This window comes from Tursiops truncatus, chromosome 14, assembly GCF_011762595.2.
Source record: "Tursiops truncatus isolate mTurTru1 chromosome 14, mTurTru1.mat.Y, whole genome shotgun sequence".
Lineage (NCBI taxonomy): Eukaryota > Metazoa > Chordata > Mammalia > Artiodactyla > Delphinidae > Tursiops > Tursiops truncatus.
The window spans coordinates 65,064,352-65,079,662 of NC_047047.1; the positions used below are offsets into that span (position 1 = coordinate 65,064,352).

At 49.6% G+C, this 15,311-nt stretch overlaps 1 protein-coding gene across 3 annotated transcripts in view; it reads right to left on the reverse strand.

The window, feature by feature from the left end:
* Window positions 1-3,574: 3,574 nt before the first annotated feature.
* LBH (LBH regulator of WNT signaling pathway) overlaps window positions 3,575-15,311 on the reverse strand; it is an 88,878-nt gene continuing 77,141 nt past the window's right edge. For all 3 annotated transcript variants that reach the window (XM_073791472.1, XM_033838788.2, XM_019942984.3), the window contains one exon: window positions 3,575-6,209. In XM_073791472.1, the coding sequence (XP_073647573.1) occupies window positions 6,021-6,209 (189 nt within the window). In that variant the 3' untranslated portion in view covers window positions 3,575-6,020. The remainder of the gene's footprint in view (window positions 6,210-15,311) is intronic.

Here is a 15,311-nt window from a genome sequence, read left to right on the forward strand (position 1 = left end):
GTAGGTACCCGTTTTACAGAGGAGGAAAGTGAGGCCCAGAGAAGAAAAGTAACTCACCTAAGGTCACACAGCTAGTAAGAGGCAGGCCTGAGCTACAGATCCAGGGCCTTGAGCTCAGAGCCCATTCTCTTAGCCATAACCACACTTCAGTAATTGGAAGACAGATGTACAAACTGAATTCTACCTAATTTAATTCTCCTTTGATGATCCAGAAGCCCCTTCAGGCAGTGACATTGCCTCAGGTCCATCAATACTGACTGCCATTTGCCACCCGGTCAGACAACTTTGGGTGGGCTGACCAGTGGATTTCCGGGGGCTGGGATGCCTGACGAGCCTGCTTCCTTCCCCAGTGGGCTTCTCAGAGTGGGCAATAGTGATTCTAAACTCCGCTCTGTGATATCTGGCCTCAGCTACTTCTCTTTTCCTCTATTCTAGCCCTGCTGGCTTCGCAGACATTCCTCAAAAAAGTCAAGTCAATGTCTACCACAGGGCCTTTGCATTTGCGGTCACCCACACCTCTACACAAAACTCAAGCATCATTTCAAACAGGTTTCTGCCCAAGGATCTCCTCTTTAAAAAGGAGCCAGACATCAGGCCTAGCTTGATGGGAGATGTCTCCCCCTTCCCTCTCCAATATTTCGGTGGACAGAAGGCATTAAAGTTCCCTTCTTCTCCCTGTTTTCCCCTCCTTCATGGTGAGAAATAAAAGGGGCAGACTAAGGGAGGTGCATTTGTGAGTAGGGAGCTGTCCTCACCTTGAAGCTCTCCTTGACTCTGGTGTGCACACAGGACTCAGAGCAAAAAACAGGGGAGAGAAGGAAGGGGCCGGTTCCTTAGATGTTTAAGGGGAAGAGAGGTAAAACCCTGACTTGTGGAGTGCCTACTGAGTGTTCAATCCTCACATCCCTGTGCAAGAGGTACTAGAAAAGAAACCTGAAGATCCTGGACATTAAGAAACTGGTCCCAGATAACATATGGAGGGGCTGAGCAGGACTTGAATACAAGTCGTCCTGAATAACACAGCAAAGGTCACCAGTTGCCACCAATGTTCCTCCTTTAGGGACAGAGGAGGTGACCTGGGGTGGAGTGGGGACAGCATTGAAGCGATTGACCAACCATGAAGATGAATTTTTTCCTAAATGAATAAATATTCTATTTAGAAAGTCACATGGAGACAATGGGAGACAGAAGTAAAGACTCATGTTTCCATCCCCAGGGGATATTTGCATGTGGATGTACAATTGTTCTAACACCAATTGTTGAAAAGACTGTCCCTTCTCCACTGAGTTGCCTTGGCACCTTTGTCAAAAATCAATCATCCATTTACGTTTGGGGCCATTTCTGGACTCTGTTCCGTGGATCTCTTTGTCTATTTGATGCCAACGCTAAATGTTTTGATTACCGTAACTTTGTAAGAAAGTTTGAAATTGAGATTTGGGTTCTCTAACTTTGTTCTTTGTTAAAGTTGTTTTGGCTATTCTAGGTCCTTTGCATTTTCACAGGAATTTTAGAATCAGATTGCCAATTTCTGAAAAAAAAAACAACTTGCTGGGATTTTGATTGTGTTGAATCTATAGCTCAATTTGGAGAGAACTGACATCTTAACAACATGGTGTCTTCAGAGCCATGAAAAAGGTATACCCCTCTGATTACGTAGGTCTTATCTCATATCTCTCAGTAGTGTTTTGTAGTTTTTATTGAATAGGTTTTGTACATCTTTTGTCAGATTTATCCCTAAATAGTTTATGTTTTGATGCTAATATAAGTGGAATTTTCAATTTCAATTTCCAATTATTCATTGCTAGTATACAGAAATATAGTCGGTTTTTGTATATTGATCTTAGATCCTGCAACCATGCTGAATTCACATGTCAGCTCTAGTAGATTTTTGGGGTAGGTTCCATAGGATTTTTCTACATAAATGATATCATCTGTGAATAAAGACAGTTTTCTGTGGGGCTATGTTCAAGGAGGCTGTGTTGTAATAAACTCTATCCTCAGGCTGTCTGGGGGACACAGAGGGCAATCCAAGATGAGGATGATCAAGGCTTGAACATTATCTTCAGGGCAGCAGATCCATAGATCTAATGGTCTGACAGGCTAATGTTAAAATGGATTGATCTTCCACTAATATCAATTGAGCTCAGCACAGATCACTTGATTACTTATACTGCCCATGGTTAAGAGCCCAGATGTGGGCTGAGTGAAGGCAAAAATAGCCAGCCTCAGGTTCAACAAATGTCCAAAAACCCTTTCCACAAAGCACCACCTTCTCTCACTCTGACCTCCATGAAGCCCCCTTCCTGGTCTCTTAGCCTTCCATCTTGCCCGCTCCAATCCCATCTCCATAAAGCCAGATTGTGTAAAAATGTAAATGATACTGTCCTAGGCCCTGCACTTAGAATAAAACCCAAACTCCTCACCCAGGCCTAAGCATCCCTCCTTGCACTGTTTCCTCCTCCCCATTCCCTCCAGTCAAGCTCATCCCAAGCCTTTTCTGCCGGAAGTACTCTCTCCATGCACCTCACCCGCTTCTTCTCCTACCCCTTGTCACTTCTTCAGATGCCTCTCCTGACCCTTCCAACAGACACTTACTCTTAGAGCACCCGTTTTTCCTTTAATTTTACACTAAAGCAGTGCAGTAAGAGCTGCGACCACTGTTATTTTGTTCACCCAAACTCTTTAACAATGCCTGATAAGTCCTAGGCACTCAGTCAATGGTTTGAATGATTCCTGGATTTCTCTCGAGCTATATACACACCCATTCATTCACTCCCAGTCTTTGTGAACAACTTTACAATATAGTTTGGATGTTTCTCTTCCCTTAGAAGGGCGGTTTAAAACCATGGCTGTGAGACTTCCCTAGTGGCACAGTGGTTAAAAATCCACCTGCCAATGCAGGGGACACGGCTTCGAGCCCTGGTCCAGGAAGATTCCACATGCCGTGGAGCAACGAAGTCCGTGTGCCACAAACTACTGAGCCTGCGCTCTAGAGCCCACAAGCCACAACTACTGAGCCCACATGCCACAACTACCGAAGCCCGCGTGCCTAGAGCCCATGCTCTGCAACAAGAGAAACGACCGCAATGGGAAGCCTGTGCGCTGCAACAAAGAGTAGTCCCCGCTTACCACAACTAGAGAAAGCCCACGTGCAGCAATGAAGACCCAATGCAGCTAAAAATAAATAAATAAAATTTTAAAAAAAAACAACCACCACCATGGTTGTGTGTTAAAATCTAGGTGATTCTAAAAAATGCTAATGCCTGGACCTCACCCCAGACCAACTGAAATGCAAGTCTGTGGGGGTAGGATCCAGGTTATTTGTATTTTTTTAAAGCTCTCTTGGTGACTCTGATGCACATCCAGAGTTAGAACCTCTAGCATAGAAGAAAAAAGCTGCTTTCATTCAACCAGCTGATAAAAACCATGGATGGGCTCACCCCAGAAGGGTCAGAAGGTGAGATATGTAAGGACCCTCACATGGGGCTCCACTGAACTCAGCCTCCTGCAAGAGTATCTCCTGTGCTTTGTCTGTTCTAATGGAGCAGCAAGAAAGAAAGAAACCAGACAAGAGTGGAAAGCATTTTCAAACTTTATTTACAACTGTCACAGTGACAAAAAGTAGTTTGGAAAAAAAAATGCTAGTTTCTCCCTGAGCCTCAAAAAAGAACAGATAGAAGTTATAGGAGGTTCATCTTACAACAGGCATTTTTACTGAAATACTAGGGGGTTTTTTGTTTTGCTTTGTTTTGTTTCAATAGCATCAGTTAGAAATACACACAAGTTACTTAAAAAAAAAAAAGAGGAGGCCAGACAGGAGCTCAGTCACTTGTCCAAGAGCAGCTGGGTCGCCCCAAGAGGCTCGCCGCTGAGGGTCCTGACTTAAGCTGTCAGCCCCTGGCCTGCTCAGACTGCACGTGACCGTACAAAGGGGTCTAGTGACCGGCAAAAATAATAAACCACCCCCATAAACACACATATACACAAAGTAGATTTGTTATGCAGTTTACAAGCACGTTCCCATCAGACGGCAAGACCAGGACAGATGATACAGGGGAGCAGATGAGAGGGGAACACAGAAACATGGGATTTTCCAAGGCAAGACCCCATCCACACAGGGAGGCACGGGATGAGAACTGCAGCTGCGGGGGTGTGAGGGTAACTGGAAAGGCTCCCTGCAGCCAGAAGGAGAGGGAGAGCGAGAGTGAGAAGCCCCCTCGCAGGGCAGGCTGCAGGCCTCTCCCACTTGCTCGAGGAGCTGGAGGAAGTTATTGCCATCAGTGTGTGCAACACAAGCAGACAACACAGAGGTTGGGGGCAGAGGGGTGAGGGGGTGAGCGTTGGCTTCCCAGGACCAAGTCCTGCTGATGTGACAACAGCACACGCTGGTCCTCCTGCACCAGCGTTCTCCAGAGCCACACTGACCTTGAGGTATTAAGTACAACTCTACACGCATGTCCCAGCTGGGATCAAGCTGGACTGACTGGAGCCCCGAGGGGACACGGTGGGTGCCTCCGCTGGCCGAGTACGGCCCCAGGGAGGGTCTTGAGCACACCTCTTAGCTGCACCGTCCTGCTCTGAGATAGAGACGGTCTGAAGGGCTTGTCCTGCAATCTCTGCAGCTCCAGATGGTTCTTAACTATGACGAGAAGCTCTAAGTCCAAGCTAGCCTTCTCTTGCAACTTGCCCTTGCAGGGGTCAGGTGGGAGGTGAGGAGGGACGATGCTCCCTCGTCCTGTCCCCTGCATCCAGACACACCGCGGAAGAAGCCCAAGACCTCATGACACCCTTTAGTTTCAAATTCAATCCCCAGGCTGCTGCGTGAGAGCCTGTCACTGCCATCCAATAACTCCCAGGCTCTGCCAGCTCTCAGGACCTGCGTTAAAGCTCACTTCCCCCACAAGAAACAGAAAAAGCATCCTCCATTCGCCATTCAGCTCCCACCGGAAAAAGAGGCCAAGATCCCACGCGGGAATGGGTGCTGTGGCTGGCCAGGCTGGCTGGAATCTGCGGCAGGGCTGGCAGCCACCCTGCCTGACCGCTGTGCCAGGGCTGGGGGGGTGGAGATGAGGAGAAGGAAGGGCCAGCCAGGGGGAGCCCACCACTCTGTGCCTCTGCCCAAAGGGAGAGCAAGTGTGTGGGGGGGCAGGTGGGGATGGACCTTGGTGTCCAAGCATCTCCATCGGCCCTCCAACAAGGGTGGGAAGGGCTCTCGCTACTTCCAGAAGGGCTGGGAGGCAAAAAGGATAAATCAGGGGAGCGCTCAACATTGCAGCCTCTTTAAAAACCTCCAGATTACGGGGGCACACGCACCTGCTAGGGCCTGAGGGGAGGGTCTGGAGAAGGAAACGGGAGGCGTTCCTGGCATCGGCATCACCTCCAGCTGGCTTTGCAGGTAGCCAGCCTCCACTGCTCTCCTCTGCCTGCCTCCCCATTACAGACCAACACATCTGAAACAAAAACAAAGGCTGGCAGTGGGCAAATCTAGAGAGAGATGAAGACTTTGTTGTCTGATGTCCCAGCAGCCAGAGCGAATGCTTGCTGGGTAGGTACTTCCTGGCTGCACTTCTCTGCTCAATGTTTTCTTTAAAATGTGTATTTTCTCTTTCATCTCCTGTTTGTTTTCTTGCCCCAGATGTTCCTTGCTAGCTTTGCACATCCCCCCATCCCAGCCCACCCCCAGAGCCCACTGGAATCCCACGGCTGCCCCCAGCCTGCTTGAGTTCAGATAAAGATCTCCAAGACGCCCGCCTCCCCGCACCCCCCAACCCCTGCTCTAAGCAGCTTCCTTTCTCAAAGGTCCGGCGTGTTGTCGCAGAGGGCTCCACTGCCCGACATCTCAAAAAAGGAAAAGAAAAGAAAAGAAAACCAACTCAGTGATTTGCAGGTGCAAAACGGAAGCCATCGTCTGACTTTTTCAGAACTATTGTGGCTCATGCTCTCCTTCCATGGTAGCGGGAAAGAACACAGTTCAGGTACAGATGCTGTCTGGTGTGACCCTGTGGGAGCCGGCGTGGACCCTACTGTTCCTTGTCTTCGTTCGGTGTCTCTTCACAGTTGTCCTGTTCATCCTCCTGGACCAAGAACTCCTCGGGGGGCCACCGGAGCTCCCCGCTCTCTACCTCCCCCTCTGTGGGCTCCACCACGATGGAGGGCAGACGGTCCTTCAGTTTGCAGCAGCGGTCGAAGTCTGACGGGTCAGGGAAGATCTGAAATAAAAGCGGAGAACCCCATCAGGTACACGTGCAGGACCGAGCCCCCGCTATATACCAGAGACCGTGCTACGCCCTTGGGATACTGGGGAGCAGCAGGTGGGATACTGCAGAGCATCAGGCAGGAGCCAGGGAACAAACTCTGGGGCAACAAGGGAAACCCAGACTAATCCTGAAGCTGAAAGTTTTCATGGCAGTGCCACCAAATTTGCGTTTGTACTTTTTGGTCTTGTTTTCAGATAAAAGAACTCAAAATCATGTCCACAGTGAGTCACATCTCCATTTGCAGCAAGCATTTTACTCTAGAAGTACAATGCATACAACAGGTGCTATAACATTAAATTCCTCCCAGGATAATTATTGGCACCTACCAGGTACTTTACATATATAATTTGGACCCAACACAGTCAGGCAGAAACATAGGTGCTGCTCACGCCACCTGAAAGAATCCAGGAGATTCCTGGAGAAGGAGGTTGCCCAAACCATTCAGCCTGGAAACGAGCAGTGGTAGAATGGGATCAAACCCAGGTCTGCCTGACTCCCAAGTCCGTGGCCAATATCACGTGCCTCTCAAGGAGACGGGTTCTGATCTCACTGTAGCTGTAAAGTCAAAGTCAAATCAGGGTTGAAGGCATGGCCCCAGACACAGGCACATGGGAACATAATCCCAGGCTCTTTTTTCACCTGTAAACAACACCCGGCTCCTTGACGGCTCTACACCTGAAAGAGTCTACTTCTCTTTCCACAGTCCTGTCAACGAGGTTCCTTTTTCTGATGCCTACTGTGTGTCCTGACCAGAGCTGGGAGAAACCCCAAACCAGGCTATAAAATCCAGGCTCTGCGGATTCCCTTTGCGCACACTGCCCTGTGACTACAGCTGACCCAATTCTTTGCCCAGCAGCTTAAGTACTTAATCCAATGGGCTGCTGGTCTCCTGCCACACACAGCTCTCGGGGACACGCCAGAGAGCCGGAGAGAGGAGACTGTCTGGGACGCCTGGGCTCACAGAATCACACGGCACCTGCAAGGCCATCTCTTCCAACCTCTCCATTTGATAGATAAGGAAACTGAGGCCCAGAGCGGTCAGGAGACTTGCTCAGGGTCACACAGCTTGTTAATGGCAAAAGAAAGGAAAGCAGACCCTGGAGGGGGTGGAGACACACATTTGAAGAGATCCCGGGGGTTCCCTGTGCCTGGCTCTGTTCCTTGGAGGTAGCAGAAGTGCTCTCCTAGAAACTCAGGCCTTCCCAACTTCTGGGGTGTTATGAGGGTACCCAATCTTATTGCACCTAGCCCCACGCAGTGCTGTCCCCATCAAGTCCCTGACCATGTCAGGGGCCACGTGGGGCTTCCGGGAATCAGGGGCCTCAACACAACCTCCCCAATCCCTGCAGACGAGTGATTATTAACCATTTATCCAATAAAGCCCTATTGCTGGGGGATTAAGTCTTAAGCCAGCTGCACAACCAGGCATCATTAAAGACTTAACGGGGCTTATAAACAGGATGGTAATGGCGGCCAGGAGGAAAACAAGGCAGGGAGGGGCTCGGCTAGTGGGGTGAAGGGAGGGCGGGAAAGATGACGCCCCCCTGCGGGCTTTCTCTTCCTGATGCAGCCAGCCCTGCAGGTCTGCCCCTGGACTAGGCTCTGCGCACAGACCCATATGCCGAGCAGGGAGAAGGTCAAGTGGCTTACTTGGGCCCCTCCTCACTTCTCCTCTGGGGAGCCGGAGCCTCCTGCTGTGGATGAGGACACAGGTGCCCTTCCGAGCACAAGCCTTGGGCATGAGTGAGGGGAACCCCCACGAGTGGAAAGTATGCTACAGTTTACAAAGCTTTTTCAGATACCTCTGGTAGGCCTCCCCTCCCCCCCTCCCCCGCTGCCCAGGAGCAGAGGGACCTGGGGCTCTGAGGGTCACAAGGAAGAGCCAGGATTCAAACCTAGATCTCCTGTCTTCAACACCTGTGCCTCTTGAACAATGAATGGATGCCACTGGGTCAACATGCCCACTTCACAGAAAACTGACCAGGGAGGGTGGGCAAGACGCTAGGCTTTTTTTTTTTTTTTAAGATTGATTAAGATTGATTAAGATTAAGTTGGGGGTAGGAGTTTATTAATTAATTTAGGATTGATTAAGATTGATTAAGTTGGGGGTAGGAGTTTATTAATTAATTAATTAATTTTTGCCTGTGTTGTGTCTTCATTTCTGTGCGAGGGCTTTCTCTAGTTGTGGCAAGCGGGGGCCACTCTTCATTGCGGTGCGCGGGCCTCTCACTGTCGCGGCCTCTCTTGTTGTGAAGCACAGGTTCCAGACACGCAGGCTCAGTACTTGTGGCTCATGGGCCCAGTTGCTCCGTGGCATGTGGGATCCTCCCAGACCAGGGCTCGAACCTGTGTCCCCTGCATTGGCAGGCGGATTCTCAACCACTGCGCCACCAGGGAAGCCCAAGACCCTAGGCTTTAATGGCCCATTTGGCAGTTCAGGCCCCAGGATGACCATCTGGGCAGCTAGGTCCAGAAGATGAGCTGCCCCGTCCAAACGGTTGTTCTAAATCTTCAAGGACAGAGCTGCGAAATATCAAGAGGGGATGGACACCTGGCCCAAGACAGCCCTGGGCCCCTGCCTCTACCCTCTGACCTAAAGCCCAGGGCTGGGCCTGCGCTGTGACCCCCTGGCTGAGAGAGGTGGCACCCGGCTCCTAGCTAGGATCGCACCCGCTGAGGAAGAGCCAGAGAGACAGGCAGCGGCAAGGCCAGCAGAAGCAGGAGGACAACGACAAGGGCGGAGAGCATATGATTTTGTTCTAAGCCGGGAATGCGTCTTTAACTAAAAGTGGGGGGAAAAGTGTTAAAATAAGGAGGCTGCTGATGATGGAAGATATGCCAGGCACGTTTGCTGAGCAGAATCTCAATCTTCACAATAATCCTCTGAAGTATGCAGTGGTGTGATCACTTTTTATAGATGAGGAAACTGAAGCACAGAGAGGGCAAGTGACTTACTCAAGGCCACAGAGCTAGGAAGCGGCTGAACGGGGACCCAAACTCAGACCCACAGGACTTCGAATGAGGCGCTCATTTGACAACACTTGGGTCAAGCCACATCAACCTTGACATCACTTGTACAACCCTAACCAAGACCTCTCAAACGCCCGGGCCTCAGTTTCTCTTTTTAAGAAGTGAAGTGGCCTTCTGGTCTCACTAGGTGGGTGCAAAGCCTGGGCAAATACAGAGATGATAAAATGCTTTGAAGACATATGCTAAACTCAAATCGGAATGTCCTCTTTGGAGCAGTTTCAACAGGACTGCGAGAGCAGTCTCCAACAGCAGTTTCAAACTCCAAGCAAGAGGCAGAAATACTAACACAGTAATTAAAATAACTCTAAACAATGCCTTTCATACCAGGAGCCACACAATTAAGTCTTTTAAGTCCTTGGGGGAAGTCTGAGCATTGAACTTCTGATACTGCTTACTTGCCAGAGAACTTTGCTCCCTGAATTGCTCAAAGCAGGCGCCATGGAAAAAAAACTTTTTTTCTTTTACAAAGCCTGTTAATTACATTTTTAAAAATCACTATAATAATCTAACCCTCCCATCAGAGATTATATTGTATTATCAGATAATACCAATTTATGCCTCTGAAAATTGTAGCTCTCTCCAAAGACAAACAAAACGCACCCAGAACCAACCAGCTTCTCATTTCCTCACATCCAGACAGAAAGCCTTGCAGAGCAAAGCTGAGTATTTTGCCAGTACAATCTTATCTCTGACAGCTGCCTAAGAGGCTGACCCCAAGGAGGTCAAGATTTTTCCACTAAGTCATGCTTTTTAATCATCTAGGCAGCAGAAAAATGAGAGGTTGCAACGGCAGTTTGACGGGGTGGGGAAGGCAGTGGAAAAAAGGACTCAAGTCAGACTTGCCAAGCACATGACAGGTAGAGTTGGGGCAGCAGGCCAGCCCAGCATGCTGTTTGCCTGCAGGAACTGGCCAGGAATAAAGCACTGCCCCTGTTCCAAAAAGAAACTGCTTCTGGTTAAACCTCTTACCCCAAAGCGTCCCTTCTCCTTGGACTGGAGAAGGGGAAAAAAATCCTTTTCGTTTCTCTCTGAAGCAAAAGGCTCCTCTCTAAGGTGTCCAGAAAGGAAGATGGGGAGGCTCTGAGAAGCATTTCCCACCCTCACCCTCCAGGGCAGAACAGATCACAAAGCATCCATCCCAGCTGTGATTCTCTCAGCCTTGCCCCTTCCTCTGTCCACCAACACCGGACTCCACATCCAGCTGTTACACTCGGCTGCCAGGGCTGATGGCTTGGATGAAACTAATAGACACCAAGTTCCCTCCTTTGCAAATGACATCTTGGAGATCACATGCACCAAGAACATCCCGGGCCCTGCATGTCCCACTGTGGGGAACAGCAGGCATTCAAACTTGGTAATGGTCGGGCTTCCCTGGTGGCGCAGTGGTTGAGAGTCTGCCTGCCGATGCAGGGGACACGGGTTTGTGCCCCGGTCCGGGAAGATCCCACATGCGGCGGAGCGGCTAGGCCCGTAAGCCATGGCCGCTGAGCCTGTGCGTCCGGAGCCTGTGCTCCGCAATGGGAGAGGCCACAACAGTGAGAGGCCCGCGTACCACAAAAACAACAACAAACAAATAAACAAAAAAAAAACTTGGTAATGGTCAATTTTATAGCGGACGCTTCTTCAAAGGCATCCTTTGCCAGGTGGCCTCCAATCCCAACAGGATCTGACATTTTGGGAACTCAAATGAGTTCACTCAAAAGGTCAAAGGAGGGGCTTCCCTGGTGGCACAGTGGTTTTAAGAATCAGCCTGTCAATGCAGGGGACACGGGTTCGAGCCCTGGTCCGGTAATATCTCACAAGCTGTGGAGCAACTAAGCCCGTGTGCCACAACTACTGAGCCTGTGCTCTAGAGCTCACGAGCCACAAGTACTGAGCCCATGTGCCACAACTACTGAAGTCCGCGTGCCTAGAGCCTGTGTTCCGCAACAAGAGAAGCCACCGCAATGAGAAGCCCACGTACTGCAACAAAGAGTAGCCCCTGCTCGCCGCAACTAAAGAAAGGCCACACGCAGCAAGGAAGACCCAACGCAGCCAAAACTAAATAAATAAAATAAATTTAAAAAAAAAGGTCAAAGGAGCTTTAGGACCTTCTAGGAAGAAATGGTCTGTGAGATGTAGTTTGGATGCCAATATACTGGAATTTCTGCCTGTAGATCAGAGCTGTCCAACAGAACTTTCCGCAATAATGGAAATATTTTCTATCTGCGCTGTCCAATGGCAAACACCAGCCACATGTGTCTCTTAAGCACTTGAGGCTAAAATTTTTAATTCCCTTTCATTTTTATTAATATAAATTTATATGAAATATGTAAAGTTAATATAAATTGAAACAGCTACACAAATAAATAGATAAATATGAGGACAGTGAAAGCAGGACCGTCCAGGAAAGCTCAGGATGCTTGGCTAATAGACCGACACGGGAGGCCTGAGAGCAGAGAAGTCTGGGGTTGAAGGTGAGCCCCTGGAGATGCGAATTAGTCAGCAGGCTTTTGTTGAAAGTATAAAAGTCACCGGTCAGTCGGCTCCCATTTCACCTACAGAGGGGAACTGAAAGGTAATACCAGGGCTCCAAAGGCCCGAAATTTGGGGGCCTAGCTATCGACTGTCTGCCTCTAAGCCAGGTGACCTAAACCTGGCTGCCTCTGGGGTGGGAGAGAAGAGAGATGCCTGGCACCTAGGATGGAAAATGAGCGACTCTGGTTGGAGCAGCCCTCCCCTGTGTGCGTGCATCCCTCAGCCGTCACCCCTGACAAACAACCCGAGCTGGCCACAAAGAAGGTGGAGGGCTCGGCAAAGAGCTGAGAGATGCTAATAGGGAAAGCGGACACCAGCAGGTAGAGGAGATGAAAGGTGGTTAACTAGATACAAAGGGCTAATTACCAGCTCTGCAAGCTGAGACCCAGGGAGCTCAGCCATCCTGCTCCTTTTTGCTGGGGTGGAACAGAGGAAGGAGGCGTGCTGGGGTGCGGGGGAGAGGGCAGGTGGGACAGAGGGCCTGCGATGAATAACCAGGTGGCTCTCCAAGGCCCCAAGAGGGATCTGCCTCGGCATCCAAAACCACACAGTGTGTCTCTCCCCTCTCTGGTTCCAGAGGAGGGGGTAGAAATGAACCTCAAACCTGTGATGGAAAATCTCCACTCCCACAGGTAGACCAGGAGTCTGAAAGATCTGGCTTTTCCCTTGTCCCCGTGTTTTGTTATCTCTATGACTGGGGTCAAGTCGTTTTAACTTCTCTGAGCCTCAGCTGCCTCGTGAGTAAGATGAGGAAGGAATTTCCACTCTACAGTATTGTTGAAAGGATTACACGATGCTTCAGCCTGAGTGCCAGCACGGAAGCCAACAGGCTCAAAGATGTGGAGGCCCATCGCCCCCCTTTCCTCATTTATAAATTGGGATTACTACTAATTCCCATCTTATAGGCTTTGGAGAGAATTAAATACAGGTATGTCTGTATGTTCTATAAACTTTAAATTCCTAATGATGGTTCTTATTAGGTAAAGCTGGGGTCCCCAGGGAGCATTTACAGTAAGGCACTGGAACGTCTGTAGCTGTGGCTTGGGACAGGAGGAAATTAGCAGCACTCCTGGGCTTGTGCTCACAAAGTCTAGGCCAGGTTCTCTGGACTTCTCCTACAGTACCTCTCTTTTCCCAGGGCATTGGTTAGGCCAACTGGAATGGAAGCCACTGCCTTGTCCAGATCCTGGCCTTTCAGTGGAAGCCCCTGCAGCGTAAGTCTCCCCATTACGCACCCTCCCCTCCTTCCCCCAGCCTACTCTAGGGGCCTGCCGCCTGGGTTTCTTATTTTTCCTGGAGAATAACAATGGATGGGCCTTGTGTGTTTATTCGTTCCTAGGAAGGGCTGGTTTCTAACAATGGGCAGATCTCTACCAGCATCCTGCTCTGACAAAGGCTGAGTGAATGAGGGGCAGCTAATTCAAAAGAAAAGTACACCCTGCTTTTTGTCCCCTAACAATACGTGAAGGCAAGAAATATGTTCTTTGAAATCCTCGCCTCCTGCTATTTTATCATCATCATCATTATTTGCATTTTATTGACTTTTCAGAGTGAAACGTGGGTGGCAAGAACAGAAAGAATTATAGCAAAGGGGCACAGTGGCTACTGCCTGGATTCAGAGGATGGGGAAGAACATTCTAACACCTCCACTCAGATGCTAATGACCTCATTCTCCATCCTTGAGACTCACGTCACGCAAATCTCCCCTGGACTGGGGTTATAGACTATCCACCTCACCCTCTCCTACACTTCTCTGGTGTCTCTAATCCTACAGGAGACTTGAGCAGAGATTTGGGGCTTTATTAACAACTGTTGGATCTCCTTCCTTTGGATTAAAGATGCTTAAGCCTCCAGCCTTGAAACTTAAAAGAAAAGGAAATCCTCTGGATAAACACCATCTTTCATAAACATCTCTCCAACACACACCCATCCTGCAAGTCAGGAGTTCCAAATTCCAATTAATTAGCACGAATTGCTGCAGATAATTCGGGCCCAGCGAGCTGATGGGGCTTTTGTAATGTTACAGAACATCTCTCAAAGTTCTCCAGGGTGGTAAGAAAACACTGCAGCTTTCTGGCATAGGATGATTTCAAATACCCCCATCCAAATATGCCCCCTGACTATCTCATTATTGCCCTTTGAAAAGAAGACATGCTTCCCAGTCATCTCTGGGCCTTGGGGGATGGCCTCTCTCTCTCTCTCTCTCTCTCTCCTGCTGGTGCCACCCAGGTGTCCCACAGCCACACACCCTCTCTCAGAAAGCCCAGACTGACAGGGCTGCCATTTCCAACCATTCCCTCATTCTTTGTTTTGGAGACAAAAATCTTGAATATTTAGCCTGGTCCCATAGCCTCCCATTCTCTTCTTGTCTGGGGTTCCCCTATTACCTGGCTTCCAAAACCATCGTTGGATGGAAACCACTCTCAAGTCTCTGAGGACTTGCTTACAGCCCAGGCCCAGGGCCCTGCTTGGCCTTCAGTCACCACGACCTCTGCAGCACACTACCAGGCCAGCCTGCTTCAAGGCTGCTTCTCTCCTGATTCTCATGACCCTGCTCAGGTTCACCTGACCTGTCTAACCTCACCTTCCCTGTGCCCTCCCTGGACTTGGTGTCAGCCTAGGCTTTTCTCTGGACTCAGGCAGCTTCCTGGCTTCCACTGTCCATCTTAGGCTGAGGATTCCCCAATCCACGGCTTCACTGCCCTTTCCACCATCTGTGAAAGTCTCCACTTGGATGACATCCATCACCCCCAACTCACCTTTTCCCAAAGTGAGGTCATCAGCTAGTTTATATCTTTCTTTAAGTTAAAAACTTTTCTTCCCCTCTCCAACAGGAAGCCTTGCTTGATAGTAGGTCCAGTAAAAGAGGCCTGGAGATTATAGTTGATCGCAACTGCAGTATTGATGTGAAAACACTGAAGCAAACAGGGCTATGTTCCTAGAGGTCCGCTAATCTCATGGAGACCATCTACACCACCTGCACTAACAGGGAGGTGATGCCCAGCTAGCGTCTGATCAGACACATTCTGTTCAGTCTAGAGCAGTGGTTCTCAAAGCTTAATTCCTGAGCTCCTTTCAGGGACAGAGTGTCCATGGAGTTAAAATATTTTCTTAGTAATACTAAGATGTTATTTGCCGTTTTTCCTGTGCTGATACTTGCGCTAATGGTATAAAAAGCAACGGTGGGTGAAATTGCTGGCACCTGAGCAAGGATTAATGCTGGCGGCAGCTGCAAACTGTGCTGGTGGTCATTGTATTCGTCACCACCTCCCACTTGCAATTAAAAAAAAACAAAAAAACAACTTCGGGCTTCCCTGGTGGCGCAGTCGTTGGGCGTCTGCCTGCCGATACAGGGGACGCGGGTTCTGTGCCCCGGTCCGGGAGGATCCCACATGCCGTGGAGCGGCTGGGCCCGTAAGCCATGGCCGCTGAGCCTGCGCGTCCGGAGCCTGTGCTCCGCAATGGGAGAGGCCACAACAGTGAGAGGCCCGCGTACAGCAAAAAAAA